The sequence below is a fragment of the Wyeomyia smithii genome, chromosome 2 (genome assembly GCF_029784165.1).
Source record: "Wyeomyia smithii strain HCP4-BCI-WySm-NY-G18 chromosome 2, ASM2978416v1, whole genome shotgun sequence".
In the NCBI taxonomy this organism is placed as follows: Eukaryota; Metazoa; Arthropoda; class Insecta; order Diptera; family Culicidae; genus Wyeomyia; species Wyeomyia smithii.
The window spans coordinates 147006745-147024910 of record NC_073695.1 but is presented as its reverse complement, the minus strand read 5'-3'; the positions used below and the strand labels follow the sequence as shown (position 1 = coordinate 147024910).

The 18166-nt window shown below is 37.9% G+C and overlaps 1 protein-coding gene and 2 long non-coding RNA genes across 5 annotated transcripts; 1 reads left to right on the top strand and 2 right to left on the bottom strand.

The window, feature by feature from the left end:
• Window positions 1–549: 549 nt before the first annotated feature.
• Window positions 550–4796, bottom strand: LOC129723387 (uncharacterized). 2 transcript variants are annotated; one of them, XR_008727756.1, is made up of 5 exons: window positions 3096–4796; window positions 2938–3037; window positions 2705–2855; window positions 2513–2572; window positions 550–2455 (listed from the first exon to the last, which is right to left on the bottom strand). It is a non-coding gene; the product is annotated as an uncharacterized LOC129723387 (long non-coding RNA). The 2 variants fall into 2 exon arrangements; XR_008727755.1 differs by having other exon boundaries at window positions 2938–4796.
• Window positions 4797–8100: 3304 nt separating this feature from the next.
• On the top strand, window positions 8101–14883 carry LOC129725994 (uncharacterized). The gene is made up of 2 exons (XR_008728223.1): window positions 8101–11637; window positions 14405–14883. It is a non-coding gene; the product is annotated as an uncharacterized LOC129725994 (long non-coding RNA).
• On the bottom strand, window positions 11771–16283 carry LOC129725991 (syntaxin-18). 2 transcript variants are annotated; one of them, XM_055682501.1, is made up of 3 exons: window positions 15466–16283; window positions 15273–15413; window positions 11771–12150 (listed from the first exon to the last, which is right to left on the bottom strand). In XM_055682501.1, exons 1-3 carry the CDS (start codon window positions 16144–16146, stop codon window positions 11962–11964), a joined length of 1011 nt encoding a protein of 336 aa, XP_055538476.1. In that variant the 5' UTR covers window positions 16147–16283; the 3' UTR covers window positions 11771–11961. The 2 variants fall into 2 exon arrangements, with proteins under 2 accessions (XP_055538476.1, XP_055538477.1); XM_055682502.1 differs by having other exon boundaries at window positions 15294–15413; window positions 15466–16281.
• Between the last annotated feature and the right edge of the window lie 1883 nt (window positions 16284–18166).

The window sequence follows — 18166 nt, the reverse complement described above, 5'->3', positions numbered from 1 at the left end:
GACAAGAGAAACCAAATATCACCCAAAGTTCTGTCAAAGTGAAAGCCCCTCTCTGATTGGTCGATTTTATTTAGCGCACTGTCAAGTTTTATTATTGGTCAGTATGGTATGCAAAAACTATCGATGTTTTTGGTTTACACTGTTTCTGCATAGCAAGTGTATGAACTGTGTTCCGTTCAACAACTTTTCGAAACATTTTCATACAGCGGATCTGGGGAACTTAACATTCGAAATATAAATGATGTTTTTTAAACTACTTATGATGAACGATTGTGATTTAATTCAAGAAAAACAATAAAAAAACATTACCAAGTGAACACGTGAAAACAACGTTAATTTTCGTAAACCTGAATGTTTTCACTGGTTCAGGTTAATAATACGCATAAAAATGGGTGCAAATAACCCAAAAGCCTAATAAAATGCGAATACATTTGGGTATACATCCGCGCGCGAGACTAAAACAAATTTTCGATCGCATTGCCTACCATTGCAAATCCTGATTTTATCTTACCTTATCCTACTTTAGAATTCAAATTTTTGTTTCGCGTAATATAGCATCATTTACCAGAAAGTTACCAGAGCTGTGTTTTAATACATTTCCTATCCCGTGATACTCGTAGAGATGCAGTGGTACCCGCGGTCTCTAAACAAAACGAGTATCACCATCCCTTTCCTTCCGAAGTAGTACCACCTTTTGGTCGTGGCCGGTGTCGTTATTGGTCAGTGATAAAAGTATTGTAAACCAGTGAAAATTACACAATGATAATGTAATGCTAGTCCCAAGCGCCATTTATTTGGTTCATATTGCAATTTCGTTGATTCGACCAATCACGGAGTGCAACTACGGGCAGTCTACCTAAGCTAAGCTAAGCTAATGAATGGGGTTATTTTAAGTTGGTCTGACAAGGTTAACTACTTTGGAGTAATTTACGATCAAAACTTATATTCAAAGAGCACATTGAGAGTGCATTAAATATACGAGATTTTTATATCCTCTCATTAACAGGAATTCTAAACTTTGTTTAAAGAATAAACTTTTGATTTACAAACAAATTTTTAGACCAGAAATGCTTTCTGCTGTACCGATCAGTCAAGTACACCCGAGTTACATAGACTTACTGGTGTTGAAACACTAGAAGCTATGTCAAACAAAATAATTAACAATTATCGACAAAAATCGTTGCAATCCTCAATTGCTACGATAAGCTCTTCTGATAGCCAATAAGTTAGCAATTAAGTTAGTTGTAAGTTAACTTCCCTTTTTTGACAAGTAAGTTTAAATCCCTACGAGTGATAAGTCCTAATTGCGAAAGCAAACAAATCCTAAGAGTTAAAATTACAATTTTCCTAACAGTGTTGAGAAGTCACCATTTGTGATTGGACACACATACTCATTATTTACTAATATTTATCATAAATACTTAAGCTACTAACTTTGTTGTTTACAAACAAACCCGTATAGGAAACGACCTCCGCAGTTTTTTGAGATTTTTAGTGATATAAACAGTGTTTTCGTAACTTTTGATAGTGTTGGAACTTGTTTAATAGTGTCTACGATAACGATTAGTCGAAGTACAACCACAGGTGTGATTAAAAACTGTGAAAATGAGTTTTACAATGGAGCATCTTTGCAACGCTTGTGCTAATGTTATCCTGTCTGACACTGATTTTGTTACCTGTCAAGGTTTCTGTAAGTCTATCTTCCACGTCGGATGTTCGAGGCTCAATTCCGCAATATGGGCAGAGGTAAAATCAAGTGCCGCGATTTTTTGGATGTGTCAGGCTTGCCGAAAACTCATGAGCAATGTCACTTTTCGTGAGGCTCTGAGTAACGCTAATGATGCACTTAATGCTTTGTTGAATCAACAAAATCAGTTGTTTGAAGAGTTAAAGAGTGAAATTAGAAGCAATGCAAACATGATTACCAGAATTACACGAAAGATTCTCATAACACCTTCAACCCTGAAATCAATATCAGGAACTGAGGGACGGCCATCGAAACGACCCCGTATTTTGGTGGACCCTCCACACGATGAGTATAATGCTCCTAAAATGCTTTGCGGGGATCAAGAGCCAGCACACGGTTTGTCTATCCCGGTTATACCCATTGTCCCTCGAGTAAAAAAATTCTGGCTGTTCCTATCTAGATTCTCACCACAAGCCACTGTGGATGAAATTTCTACGTTAGTTCACTCGAAGGCCCTATAGACGTTGTGAAACTGGTCCGTAGAGATGCCGATTTAAATCGGATGACGTTTGTCTCGTTCAAAGTGGGAATCGATTCGCAATATAAAGAAAAGGCGATGCAGCCCTCGAGCTGGCAAAAAGGTATTTATTTTCGGGAATTTGTGAATGAACCTATGTCGATGCCATTTCGAGCCGAATGTAAGGGTAGTGAGGCCACTTCTGACAACTTTCTTACACCGCTTGCCAGTACGCAGTAATAATCAAACACCTGAAATAGTACAACGGTCATGTAATATTGTAACGGATAAATATTCTGGAAACTTACCTGCGCCAGTTTCAACTTCGTGCTCATTGGCTTCTACAACTTTGTTGACTGCTCAAAAACCTGCAAAAAAAACGAATATTAGATGTGTATTACCAAAATATGAACAGCATTAAAGGAAGCGAACGCCAAAAAACAGTCTACATGGCCGCAATCGAGCTTGATATAGATGTTTTCGCTTTCACAGAAACTTACCTTGATTCAACTGTAATAGATAGGTCATTTTTTCCTCCGCACTTTACCGTATATCGCTGCGATAGAAACATCTCTAATAGCGTTAAAAAATCCGGCGGTGGTGTTTTGATTGCAGTCCACAATCATATTGCCAGCACAGAACACGCAGTGGCTGAAAACAATGAAGCGCTTTGTGTTAAACTTTCAGCAGCCACCGGGTCGCTCTATTTGTGTTGCGGATATATTCCAGCTACCTCTAGTGTTCATCGTTATCGCTCTTTCTGCTCGTTCGTTGAATCAATTGCAGAATGTATAGGACCAAATGATGACGTGGTTGTAGTCGGTGATTTGAACCTGCCGAATTTGAATTGGAATTAGATACATTTTGATTCAAATAATACTTTTTACTTACCAAACCGAATCAACTCTCAGGCCGAGATAGCTGTTGTTGACAGTTTTCTTTCTGTTGAACTGCTGCAAGTGTGTAGTTTACCAAATCAAAATAATTGTTTTCTCGATTTGGTGTTCACTACTGACACAGTTAGTTGTCAATTGGCTTTGACGGATCCAGTGATTAAAAATGAAATTCATCACAATGCGATGTTATTAACCATTAGGGCAGATGAATCAGATAAGTATAAACCAGTGGTGCTCAAAAAGTGTTTGAACTTGGAAGCATTAAATGTCGCGAGCGTGCGTGAAAGCCTGACTGGAATAACATTTTTATATCGGAAGCAATGTTTATTTGTAATGTCGAGGTATACCAGACGCAGGCGATAGAAATGGTTTATTTTCTTCGATCAATTGGCGTTTTTGACGTTGACGTTGGCGATATCGCAAAAGTTAATAACTGGGTGGATTTCAATACCTTACTGTTTTATTTCACAGTATTTGGTATTCTTTCCCGTCATACTTCTGTGATTATGAAACGTGTTAAGTATGATACAAATATCCCGAATGGTTTTCTCCAGCGCTGATAGAGCTTATGAAGAGCAAAAGAGCTGCTTTGAAGAAAATGCGTCGTGCGAGATCAAACGAAAATGTAACTCTCTATAAACAACTGCTGCGTATGTTCAAAGCTGCACACAAGAGGAATTGAATAAAATACAGCATGATTTGAAAAATAATCCTAAAACCTTCTGGAACATCGTAAATAATCGAAGGAAACATTCTGGGATCCCAGAAAATATGAGGTACAGAGGCGCAACCGCTACAGATACTCAATCGTCGACTGGCCTTTTCGCCAAACATTTCCGTAGTGTCTTTGCAGAGCAGCCTTCAACTGTGCGTATACCTTGTTTCGAAAGTGGCTTGGAAGTATTTCAAGTATCTGAAACTGATGTCAAAAATGGAATCCACAAACTTGACACAAACTCGTCGCCTGGCCCTGACACTCTCTCTAACAGCCTCCTCAAACAGTTCCAAGGTGAGCTTTTAGTCGCTCCAGTTTGTTCAACGCGTCACTGGCTTCCGGTTACTTTCCTTTAATTTGGAAAATTTCTCACTTCACACCTGTTCATAAAAAAGGATCTCGCTCGTATGTAGAGAATTATCGTGGTATAACAATCCAATCTGCTACTCCTAAGCTTTTCGAACGGCTAGTGTACGATTCTCTTTACGAGGTAGTCGCTGAACGCATTTCTTCTGTGCAACACGGATTTTTAAAGAAGAAATCCGTTACCACGAATCTTTGCGAGTTTATTCTCTAGCCACTTAGGACCACTGTTATTCGTACTCGTGATGAACAAGCTCCCAGACAAATTGACTAATGCTATGATTCTGATTTATGCTGATGATGTGAGAATTTTCTTGCCCGTCAAAACAAATGACGATTGTCTTAAATTACAACTGGACTTGCAAAGTTTTGGACAATTCTGCTCGGATAGTGGTCTAAACGTTAACGCTGAAAAATGTTCAGTTATGACATTTTCTCGTAAAATATCTCCTATCGAGTTTAAATATCATTCCAATGGAACTGGGTTACCACGTAAAGAAAAAGTTCGCGACCTAGGCGTCACATTTGACCGACAACTTTCGTTTACAAATCATATTGACAATGTAGTTACAGACAGCTTTTTTTTTCTCTGTGTGGACTCATCACTGCGACCAGAGACATTTTGATCTATTGTGATAAACAGACAGCTTGAAATTGTTTTCTCTTGTGAGACGGTACGGACGGAATCTCAAAGACCCTTATTCTATATTAGCCATTTACAAAGCGCTAGTACGGAGCAAGGTGGACTTTGCGAGCGTTGTTTGACGCCCCCAATATGTATTACATATTCAACGAATTGAAGGAATTCAAAAAAAGTTCGTGCGTTTTGCCTTACGGAACGTTAGATGCAATGGTGATCAACTACCTGCCTATCAGGACTTGTGTGCATTACTTAATATTGACACAGTACATTGCCGACATAGGATTGCTGACATAGTATTTTTCACCAATGTATTAGCAGGAAGGACTGATAGTCGAACCCTTTCAGCCCGAATACATCGTAATAGCAATACGGTTACGCTAAGGAATCCAAGAGTGTTTAACCCTCCGCAACGAGCTCGGAATTATTCACAACATGAGCCTACATGCCGATTCATGAGAACATTTAATGAACTACAGCATATTGTTAACATCGACATGTCGCCTGCAATCCTTAAAAGCAGACTAAGTTTATATTTAAGAGGACAACTTCATGAGTGTTAATTGATTGTATTTTTGTCTTTAATTTATTGTATTTTAATATTAAGTGTGGATAACGGGCTTAAAGCCTATATATATTCCATATGAAATAAACCAAAAAACCCCCTAATTTAAAAAAAAATACATTCCGAATTACTAGGCCTATAATTCTGTCGACCGACCTTGGGAAAGCAATCATATATCGGCCAATCAAACCAATCGAAATTGACCATTTTCAACAATATAGTTGCTTGTCATATAAGGCTTGACAGTTTTTAAGGTTTGATTATGCGATAACCTAATTTTTATAATTATTTATTTTAACAAAAAAATGTTCGGGTGTTGAGCTTATTTTCATTCATTGTTGAATGTATACCCCGTGCTTTCCGCTAAGTCAGCATATCATAACCCCTGGTCTATACACTTATTTTAATCCTTCCCGTTGCACGTGTCGGCATGTGCGATACTCTAGACTCACATGGGTGGTCGTATCCGGGTCCTCCCGTGGGTAGGTGCGATGTCCGGCCAGGTTCTGGTACATTGACTTATTAATCCCACCCCCATCGTCATTCAATTGCATTTGAAAATGTTTTGGAGAATATTTTGGAAAATTTGAAATCATAGTGAAAAAATTAAATGCATAATTGCGAATAATTGCAATACTCTGAATTGGCCATTTAAAGTATTATATTGCTTAAGATGGGTAATTTATTATGAGAATTACACCGAATATTCACTATTATGCTGGGATGGTTCCAGTCAATTGCGCATTCGTAGTTTGTTAATATAAATCTGTTATTGTTATTATTTCTATTCACCTTTTTATTGTGTTAGAATTTCCGTACTCACGTGTCCTTTAATTGTTCTTGATTGTTTTGTTATTCGGGATCGGTTTCCGACGAAGAATCATCGGATGTTCTGGGCGCGTTTATTCGTCTTTTGTGTCAGTAAAACCACGGAAGTCCTCTTCGTATTTCTTCAGGTCTGAAACTTTACTAAAGCACGTAGAATTCTCGTATGGTTAGCATCTTCCTCAGTTCCTGGAGCCTTATTCCAAATTTGGTGCGCAAGCGATGAGTATAGCCTCCTGTACTTGGACTGTTCCGTTTTCATTTTCGAAGTTTTCCTATGTTGTGTTCTGTTTTTTTTTTACTTCGGACCTTTACTTTTCGTTTATTAATAGCTCATAGTCTCAGGATCATCATGCAGAATGAAAAGAAAAAAAGAATAATATTATTATCTTGCAGGATAAGGGTGTTAGTGTGTTTGTGCATGCAAGTATGTGTACGAAAATCTTGATTTATGATTAATGCTCTCTGTGTGCGTAAGTGTGTAAATGGTTATCTGTTTAGGGGCCGTTCCTAAACCACGTGGTCATGTTTTGATCACTTTTTACACCCCCCCCCCTCGTGGTCTTTCGTGGTCTTTTGGTCAACCCCCCCCCCCTTGCGACCTTAACCACGTGGCTTTTCCGTTTGTCAAGTGCCAAAAATTCACTTAAATTTTTACATTTTTATTGTTACACTTTCAGTACATTCTAAATTTCTAAAATGCAAAAGCTCCATTTTTGAATTGGTGGCGACAATAAATTTTAAGTCAGAAAGAAATACCACGTGGTTTCGTTTGAGAGGTTACGATATAGTCAAGATTCTATTATTTTTAACATTTCAATACCAGCCTATCGAGACAAACCCCCCCCCCCCCGGTTTCGGCTCGAACCATCAAGTCAATACAGAGCCGGTGCAAGGGGGTGCCGGCCACTATCAGTTCTCCACACTTCAAGAATAGCCAAGATGTCAGCACTCCGTAATTGATCTAAAGTGATGTAAAACCCCAACATTAACAATGTTCAATGAAGAGAACCTACCGGACCCGCCACCCGCCCGCTCCAGCCCTGCATCAAAATGTGGCTCTAAACATGGGACGCGTCGAGTAAACAGCCGGTAGGAGTTGGCTGCACTTACGATTTTAGAACGGGGGTCACTTGACCGAGCGAATATCGCAAGGTTTTGCTTCCCTCCCAAAACCAGGGCTTTTCCTGGTCTCATCGTGTGTAGCCCATTGTCCCACAAAAAAACTGTTCGGGTTTTGTACTTATTACTAAAAAAAGGAGCTTTCATCTGTTAAAAAAGTGAACTCTCCTACAAAAGTAGTGAGACAAATCAACAACCACGTGACGACACTTTTCGACGATGCTTTAACATGACTGAGTCGCTTGGGATACTTACTTACAAATAAGCTCACCAGTCATATTGATGAAATAACTAATAAAGTCGACAAACGGCTTGAAGCTGTGGATGAAAATTTGATCGATGGGGCCACTTCTAAGACTCAATGTAGTGTACCATAGATCTTGAACGAATTTTGAATAATTGGCAGCAGAATTTCTGAGTACACGCCAAGAATGATGCCAATTGAAACAGCATTGGCTATCCAAGTGTTAGTGTGGCAGATGAAATAACTATGGCCCGCCAGCCTTTAAATGATCTCCCAAACAGTGAATGGCGTTTCCTTGGCTCGAGAAAAGTTTGGAAACACGACTGGACAGCGTACGCTACAAAATAACACCGTATTATGCAGCAGCAAAAACAAGCTGACATTAAAGGATGATACTGCTTCTTGTTGGTTTCGCGGTTAACTTTCTAGTTTAGCTTTCTAGTTTAGGATTGTAATGACCCAGTAAAAGTATACACCTCTAAGTATACTTCTTTGTTAATTGTAAATATCATTCACAATACTGGCAGCACGGTATGCTGGCGAAAAGTAAAGATTGCTGACGATCGGTTCAGCAAGCTCACTTTTAGATCAAACTTACAAACGTTAACACTAGCGACCGCGAACGAAAAGAAACGTCATGTTAAAGACATCTCGGATAACTCGTTTTAGTGGCGACGAGGTAAATTAAGTGCCAAAAAAGGTGGTTGATGATTGCTGTTGTAAAATTAAACAGCGTCTTCAGTAAAAAGTTTTTCGTGCGGTGAATTTGGTGGCAGTACTCCGGTGGTTTTTTATCGCGTTTTGCGACCGGATGGTTGACGAGTTTTCATCAATTTTAAGCTGCGGTCTGCGTAAGTAGTTTTAAAGCTGCTGTTGCGTCCATTGAATTGTGCATTTTGGATGCTTTGTGTGAAGCCATTTTTCTTACATTTGCTTGTGGCTTGGGTTTGAGGACGCCATCGTGGAAATATTGTATGAGTAAAAAGAATAAAAGCTATTGTCATTTTGATTAAAATAAAAGAAATTCATTTGTTTTATTTCAAACAAATTATTCTGGCATTTTTTATATTTTGCTAATTTTTCTTTTATATACATCATTCCTTTAGCATCAATTTACACGGTTAAAAAAAAAGGTGTACTAGTTGGCGTGTACGTGAAATATCTAGATTGTCTGAAATATCGGGCATTTTATTTGCCAAGTTTTGCAAGTCGAGCGGAAGAGCTCCTTGAGACGATTTATTAAAATTGAATTATAACCAGCAGGATTGAGCATCGAGTCAGCGTGTCCGGTCGAATCTGACGGATTGTGCGACGAAGCTATTTTGTTTTACACCGTTAGGCGGTGTCGGTGAGGAACGGATTTATCTGGTAAGCGTTTTCATTCTTTTTATTATACTCAAAATTGCACTCTGGTTTTGTTAGATAATGGCTTATAGTGACGAAAATTCTTGCCATAATGGCACCGTTTTAATCGGAACAATTAAGTTAGTTTCTTAGCGTCTTCAGTAAAAAGTTTTTCGTGCGGTGAATTTGGTGGCAGTACTCCGGTGGTTTTTTATCGCGTTTTGCGACCGGATGGTTGACGAGTTTTCATCAATTTTAAGCTGCGGTCTGCGTAAGTAGTTTTAAAGCTGCTGTTGCGTCCATTGGATTGTGCATTTTGGATGCTTTGTGTGAAGCCATTTTTCTTACATTTGCTTGTGGCTTGGGTTTGAGGACGCCATCGTGGAAATATTGTATGAGTAAAAAGAATAAAAGCTATTGTCATTTTGATTAAAATAAAAGAAATTCATTTGTTTTATTTCAAACAAATTATTCTGGCATTTTTTATATTTTGCTAATTTTTCTTTTATATACATCTTTCCTTTAGCATCAATTTACACGGTTAAAAAAAAAGGTGTACTAGTTGGCGTGTACGTGAAATATCTAGATTGTCGGAAATATCGGGCATTTTATTTGCCAAGTTTTGCAAGTCGAGCGGAAGAGCTCCTTGAGACGATTTATTAAAATTGAATTATAACCAGCAGGATTGAGCATCGAGTCAGCGTGTCCGGTCGAATCTGACGGATTGTGCGACGAAGCTATTTTGTTTTACACCGTTAGGCGGTGTCGGTGAGGAACGGATTTATCTGGTAAGCGTTTTCATTCTTTTTATTATACTCAAAATTGCACTCTGGTTTTGTTAGATAATGGCTTATAGTGACGAAAATTCTTGCCATAATGGCACCGTTTTAATCGGAACAATTAAGTTAGTTTCTTATGCTGATATTTTTAAAAAAACTTAGAGAGCGCTTTGATAAGGTTGAGTCAGACCTTATTCAAAGATACAAATTTTATAATAAAGTGCAAGGACCTAACGAAAGGGCAGAGGACTTTGTGCTTGCGGTGAAACTGCAAGCCGAGTTCTGTGCCTTTGGTGATTTTCGGGAAACAGCTATCCGCGATAAATTGGTCATGGGAGTTGCCGATGGAAAACTCCAAGAAAAGCTCTTGAACGAGGACAATCTCAGTTTGGCAATGGCAGAGAAGATGATTGTCAACTGGGAGTTGGCTGGTTCTCGGGCTAGAATGATCAATGATCGTCAGGGTGGCCAAATTGCATCCGTTAAAAGCCGTTTAGGTCGGAGAGATTTACATGATAGGAATATGAGTCATAGTAGGAGCAGAAGTCGTAGTAATGTTCATAAACGGAGGTGGCGAAGCAGGAGTACGGAACGGAAGCGGACTGGGCGTTATGCGGATTTAGTCTGTGACTTTTGTGGCATTAAGGGCCACATCAAGAGGTCTTGTTTTAAGCGTAAAAGAATGCAGAAGAACTCTGTTAAATTTATAGACGACAAGAAGGACCTGAGTTTCGGTGACGACAAAATAACTGATTTGTTTGAGCGGCTAAAAGCGGGCATGAATGACACGGACAGTGATAGTGATTCAGGTATCTGTTGGAAACGTGGTCGTCATGGCGCATCGTAACCAGCTTAAGCTACAAAAGAACACAACTGCTAAGGCGAGCGGAATCCTATTCCCTTACGCTAGCAGTCATGATGAGGCTCGCACTGAAGGAAGCTACAGTCGCAAGCGAGATTTTCGCTCATCGAGTTTTTACGAAGAAGAAAATTGTCGAGGATTTGAGGAACCAGTCATCAAATGCCGGAGATTTTCTGGATCATTGGATGGCGATCGAGATGAAGCAGCAGAAATAAAAACTCCTACCTTAAGGAGATCGAATCGATTGAGGAAGGCGAAAATAGAAGGAATTTTGTTTGCTATCGAAGAAAACAATGAAATGTTTAATCATAAATATTATTTAAAATATTTTCTAATTGTAAAAACTTAATATCACTTTTAAAAATCATTTGTACATTGTAAACATTTAAGGGGTAAGAGTTGTAATGACCCAGTAAAAGTATACACCTCTAAGTATACTTCTTTGTTAATTGTAAATATCATTCACAATACTGGCAGCACGGTATGCTGGCGAAAAGTAAATAAAGATTGCTGACGCTCGGTTTAGCAAGCTCACTTTTAGGTCAAACTTACAAACGTTAACACTAGTGACCGCGAACGAAAAGAAACGTCCTGTTAAAGACATCTCGGATAACTCGTTTTAAGGATCTAATAGCAACATAAACAGTAACAACCCGAATGGAACATTATGCCTGGCGATCAACTTGAAAATTTGAATCTTTTATGAAATTGCCGCGAAGAAGCATTAGCCTGCTGTTCATCGAAATCCCCCTCGATGTTCATTTACGTTTGAAATGACATACTAGTTAACGAGCCAATTTCGATAACTGGGAAGTGCTCTTCGCCCAGTTAGCGAACAGTTACTGTATATGCAAATAAAAAAATCATCTCAACACATATGTTTTTCAACCACCAGTGCCTATCTGGCATCTCTTTCTTGCATCGTAAATCGTCATATCGTTTCTCTATTCCTACGATTACGATTATTCCATTCAGCATTGATAAGTTTGTTTCTCAGTGCTATCAGTTCGGTACTTCGGTCACTCAATGCAGAGATCATCTTTGACATAATTAATCGCGTAATTTAAAAAAAATACACGTAAGCAAAACATCTGGTACGCAATTCAAAGGTTTATTGTTTCGATTGTTAGTTCTTTCTTTTCTTCAAAACCTTCATCGAGAATAACCAGCAGCACGAATTACCTTCATCTTTTAGGCAAAAGACAGTGTGGTTACATGAAAATACTTTTATCATCTATAACATTTATTTATCTAACTCTTGGTTTAAAAATATAGCTCGTTTCCCCTAGATGCTACGTAATTGCAAACGCAGTTTGCAAGCGAGCCTACTTTATTGGTTCTACATACATTTATGTACACTTTTCAAATGATTTCTTACCGCCAGACGTTCGGTGAAACATTTTCATTCGTTATACCAGTCCAAAAAAAGTAAAGTTAGTGACATAATGATGAGAAAAAAAAGTACCCAAACTCTGAGACCAGCGTTACGCTGTATTGCTTGTTTTATTTGTTCATTGGCATCTCTTACATTTTCAGTCGCACCCACGATTGTGTTGGCAATTCTATCGATATCTGCCTTTTGTAAGGATATCTAGATGTAAATAAAAAAAATCATCTTAAAATATGTTTTTCAACCAATAGGGCACTCGCAGATTCGAGGTGTATTATAGCGAATTTCTTTATTCCCATGGCCCACCTGGAGCTATCTGGCATCTCTTTTTTGCACCCTAAATCGCAATATCGTTTTTCTATTCCTGCGTGGTTTGGCACTAGGGGTGGGCGAAACGGCTCTTTTTCACCATTCCGAACCGACTCATGAACGGCTCATGGTTCACAATGATTCACGAGCATTGACGGTTCGTGTTTTCTGGCAAACTTCGGGTTCGCGTGAACCCATGAGTGCTGGTGCGCTCAAAGATTCGTGGCTCTTTTTCGTGAGCCGTTCGTTCTTTCGCTCATTTCTACGAACCGGTTCATACGAACGGCTCGTGAGCCGTTCGCCCATCTTTAGTTGGCACTGACCCAGTGGAATAAAGAAATTCGCTATAAAAGTGGGGCGTCGTTATATGGAAAAATGAAACTTTATAGCAGAAAGCCAGAACCAAGTTTTTTGTTTTATTTGGGGCACCCCACAATCCTAAATTTATCGGAAGTCGATTGGTTTTGCCTCCGCTTGGCGCATTGCATTTCAAACTTGTATGAAGTTTTATATGGGAAAACAGTTTTTTGGATTTTCTTCGCTTTGCTTTGTATTATTCAAGTTGTACTGGCTCACGGTGCGTTCCGTATCTACCGAGTGTCCGGGAATCGATACATATTCATTTGCCAACCGGTAATGTAACAAGGGTACCGATCGAGCAATGTGAATAAACAAAGTGATAATGTTAGGAGTGGATGAAAAGTGTTGTAATTGAGCGTGATATACAATATGAGTTTTTCCGAAGTTGTAACTACATATATGTAATCCAGCATAAACCTGTAAACAGTGGTGGGCACCGCTAATCGAAAATTTAGCGACGCTAATCGCTAAGTCGCTAACCAGAAAATTTAGCTCGATAATCGCTAAACGCTAAACCCACATTAGCGGAACTTTCGCTAATCGCTAACTTTTTAATATGTAAATAGTCATATCGCTATATTTATTGCTCGTGTTTTGTAAGATTTGGACCACTTTGATCTTTTTTGGTTAAACAAACGAAAACAATTACTTTTTAAAGCTATTTACAGTAAGAGGTTCACGAAACGGTATTCATATTTGATTTTGTAAAAACAAGAATAACAAAAGTTATTTAGCTTGCATTGAAAATAGATACTCTTAGGAATGTTTTCATAAAAATTCAATTATTATCTGAATCGAAAAAGTAGAACCAAAGTTGTCATAATTTCAAGCGCATTGCAATTTACCAAAGTTCTTGGTGTGCCGAAAATTCAATCTAGACCTTGTGCTTGTTCTTCAAAATGCTCCTGTGGCTTGTACGATAACTGGAACTCCATTCTAGGGTAAAAAACTGACAAAAGTAACTTTGGCATTAAAGTATGTTCATCTTTCGAAGCAATTTACGTACGCCATCAGCAATCCACAGTTTTTCTAAATATTTCTATTGTCGCTTCTCTACAAAATTTAGCGAATTAGCGATTAGCGTTTCGAAGGCCAAAATGTTAGCGACGCTCACAGTTTCGCTAATCAGCTCAAAAATTAACGAAATCGCTAACTGAATTTTAGCGTCGCTAATTAGCGAAATGGTGCCCACCACTGCCTGTAAACTGGGTCAGTGACATTTAACAAAGCCGGTGTAATCTTTTAAAACTGTATACCTTGTGAAGAATTCCAAAAAACGATACCTAAAACGGGGCGAATAGAAACAAAACTTCCGAACTTGAAAAATGTAATTTTAAGTCTTTGATTACATTTAAAACCATGCAACAAATATTTTCTTGGATATTTCAATAGTAAACAAGTCCTGCAAACCCATTTTTGGGTTAGCAGCACTACTGTCGGTTTGCTTAAAAAAATGCAAAATGGGGGCTCCAATTCTGAACGTTTCCGAGTACCAAAAGACTTTGTCTGTAGAAGCCATTCTGCTTCACTTAGAACTTGTTCGTGTGATATACTGGGTCGGTAGTTAAGCATTTCAAGTTTTTACGGCGAATTAAAGGATTGCCGTAAGGTATTCATCACCAACAGGTAACGTGGTAACGTGGAAAACTCGCGCTTCTCAGATCAACGGGGCGAATAGAAACAACGCCGTAGCGGCTATTTTTTGTACCAAAACATGTGGATTTGAGAAATGCTATAATGTTTTATATGTAAAATAATGTCTGGAACATGTTTTGTGCATTTTCAGCCCATCATGGTCAGGACTTACCAAACGTATTCGCTCCGGCTAGTGCTGTTGAGATTTTACGCAAAAAAACTGTTTCCTTGTCAAGCGGTTACGAAATATAGAATCAACTACTCTGTGATAAATCGGATGTTACCTTTAGACTTCAATCCAGTAGACAACCACGCTAGTTTCCAAAAACGTGATGAGTCTGATTTACCTGCTGCATGATGCTCGACATGGACTGACCCGAGAGATATGAATCAAGGTTTCAGTTCCACCAAGACAAAATGTACTGGAAGATACCAGACCGGTGGAAATGCTTGACCCAACCCCGAGTCCTTGTGTTCCTAATAAGGACTCTAATAGAACATATTCATTCGAAAGATAACAAACATGAAGTAATAAACCGAACATTTCCACTATTTTGATATTTTATATCGTTTTCTTGCCTCTCATATCAATAAATAAGATGCATTTGTTCTGTTTTCTTCAAATTAAAACTAGAATTTTCTATCAGAACAAGTAAACGAGTGTTTCTATTTGCCCCATCGCGGGGTGAATAGAAACATGCAACATTTTTTACAATAAAACAATGAATTACTTATTTTATCAAAATGGACGTTACACCCTTAATAAAGGGAGGCAAGACCCATGTTTTAAAACTTTTATATTCATTCTATACATTATAGTATTTTTTGTACACTGCAAGATGTATCGCAGACTGTTTCTATTCGCCCCGTTTTAGGCAGTTGTCACTAATCGGTGAGTATTGAAAATAAATTACTATGGAATGGATAAAAAATATGTGAAAAAACAGACGAAAGTCAATGGTAAACCTGCGAGGTGTGCCCAACAGATGCTAAGTATGAATATGTAACAAGAGCCATACGGGGTAATAAAATTGCCATACTTTTTCAGTAAAAACTTGTTGCAAATGTGCAATGTCAAGCACATGTCTCTCAATTCGTTCAACCTCTTCAGATAGTCCTCTTAATTCACTGTATAATTGTATATTTTCCGATTCAAACATCTAAAAATACGTATTACAATATTTTTTTATAATTATACTGCATACAACAAACCTGCATATCTTCCGCACAAAGCCCTTCGTTTTCGAAAATCCAACTGTTATTTGTCAGATCAGATTCTTGCAAATTTATGCCCAACTTGGTTTCTCGCGGATTACTTTGGTATACATTATCAGAGACGTTTTTGAGATACAGTTTTTTTTCATCACATGAATCGCTGCCTAATACGTTCAATGGAATTGAAGATAATTTATAGTCCGAATTGAGTTTCAAAAGACCAAACATTTCAAGTTCCTGTTGAATACGAAACTGCTGTTGTTCATTTGCAATATGGTGAACTGAGCTCATGTAGTTAGTTAGAGTTTCAATGACCAAATTCATAAACTCAGCCATTTGTTTACTGAATATTGCGTTACAACAATCAGCTTTAAACTCCATCAATTTCGCCATGCACATTTTTGTTATATTTTCTGATTCTTGATCAATAATATCTCGTTCATCATTTGACATCTGTTCAGAGCTTTTTAAGTGTTGACCAAGTTGCATATACGCTGCACGGTTTTCAATCAATAGATTTTTCAATTCAGTGATTTGGAATCGAATTTGTTTAGCCTTTTCTGTGAGCTTTGTATTATTTTTTTGTAATATTCTCGACTTGTCACGCAACACAAAAGCTTCTGAAGATTTCAGACGAACCGTCTTAACAGACGCCTTGAACAGCATTGTAATATCCATTACAATCAGTTTCTAACGTTTTTAATGATTTTGCACCCTAGAAATGTGATTCAAAAAAGTAATATAAAAAGTATCAAAATTACAGTTTAGTAAAGACTAGTGATGGGAAACTTATCGATACTTATCGATAATATCGGTAAATGCTGTACATCGATATTATCGTTAATTTTTTGACGTTAACGATAATTATCGATATTATAAGGGTGAGCACAAGTCAGTGCGGCTGGTTACTGGAGGAGACCCAAAAGAAGAAGACCTCACCTACCCTACCCCAGGAGTTGCTTTTGCCGCTAGGTATGGTTGGGTGCTGCTATTCGACAAGATTTATTGTCGATGCAGCACTACTCTGCAATTCGCTGGTGAGTCCAGCGACGCGAAGATTTCTAGCGATGTCATTTTGTATGATTATTTCTCGCTGTACTGTGCGCATGCAGTTTTATTGTTCTTTTATTAAATTGACATAGTTTTGCGACTAGAAAACAATCAAAACTATTAGAAAATATTACAGTCGCATATTTCGAGACATTTTATGTTGAATCAAAGACTACATTATATTAAAATACTACGAGATTCGCTGGAAAATCCTTGTCAGGCGAGCGACTCGTCGCTTCCGATTATTCTCTGCATGCACAATAGCATCGTTGGGGGTGGTGTAAAGGTTCTCCCCTGGTGTCACTTAGTTTCTGAGAAATAATGGTAACTAATTAGGTATTTATAGTTTTTAGTTTCCTAAGAACAGATGAATTCGACAACTTAGTACTGGAGAACTTTAAAAAAATATCCAAACTTTCTGCATCATCTCATAAAAAGCAATGATACGAAATTGTAATAAAATGCATTTTCTTTGGCTTGCCAACTCTTATAATATGATGGACAAGCATAGCGTCAGTCTATTGGTAATTCTCTGGTAATTGTTTAGTTTAACTTGGAACTGTTTAAGTTCAAAGTAGTAAGTGTGATTTATACAGGGGGTAGACAAAATAATTGGGATAAATAAAATTCTCTCGAATTTCAAATGGCCAGAACTTTACGAAAAATGAATCAATTTTGATAACCGGTTTCATTTCACTGGAAAACAGTATTATATTAGTATTACTTGGGAACTTGATGTGACCAACCTACGCCGAAAATGTTTCGGATTTCAAGAATGTGTGTCAAATTGTACATTTTTGCAACGCATAGCCAGCGATGGAAGAAAATCGTTTCTAGCGATTTTTGAATACATATAAATCTCCTTTGTGATGCATTAACATCTCTGTCAGTGTGCGATATACATTTACTCTTCTCACATTTGCAAGCAGATCTATGTGTAAGACGAGTTACGAGGATTGCAAAGGAGCACCATGTATATAGTATCCCTGCTGGCGTACTCTCTTTCTCTTCCTTCGCACTATTCGCCTCTTGTCGTGACTGCTAACAACAACATCTGTATCTAAATGTGCACAGCTGAGTATATGGGGTTAGTCGCAATATGTACATATGATGAACAAAGATCATTCATGATCATTCAGCCAATGATTGAGATTTTTGTCAAAAAGAGAGTGAAAAAAAAGTGTGTTGTCTCCTACTCCCATAATGAGATTGTTTTGGTGGCAGGTTCAAGTTCCCAGTTGGTTTAGAGATCTTGCTTGTATAAAACGTGTGTCAGGATGGACAAAAAGGTAGAAAAGTTTAACATATCCGCAAAAAGTTCGGCAAGTTTTCGCAGTAGAGAATGGCGGTTTCAGATACGGAAGGCGGAGTTCAAAATATTAAGAAATTATTTAATGAAATTGATCGCTAGTCTTTCGAAATAACCTGTATAATGATATACACTATAACTAGTATCGAAAACATTATGTTTCATTAGGGTGGTTCGTTTATTTGACATAGAGTGGTTTATAATATTATGTAAAAATGAATATAAAAAGAAAAAAATCACTTTTCACTCAATACCAATAGAAAAATTCCTGAAAATATAACATTTGCTACATCATTGTCGTTAGGGTGGCAATGTTGAATTGGAAAAAAATACCATATA

What these genes read in the sequence shown, in the direction of transcription:
- LOC129725991 (XM_055682501.1), bottom strand. Translation starts at nt 16,146, where the DNA reads ATGGATATTACAATGCTGTTCAAGGCGTCTGTTAAGACGGTTCGTCTG. An exon ending in TTTGTGCGGAAGATATGCAG is followed by an intron (nt 15,414 to 15,465) that starts GTTTGTTGTATG and finishes ACGTATTTTTAG; the next exon opens with ATGTTTGAATCGGAAAATAT. An exon ending in TATGGCAATTTTATTACCCC is followed by an intron (nt 12,151 to 15,272) that starts GTATGGCTCTTG and finishes ATTTACATCTAG; the next exon opens with ATATCCTTACAAAAGGCAGA.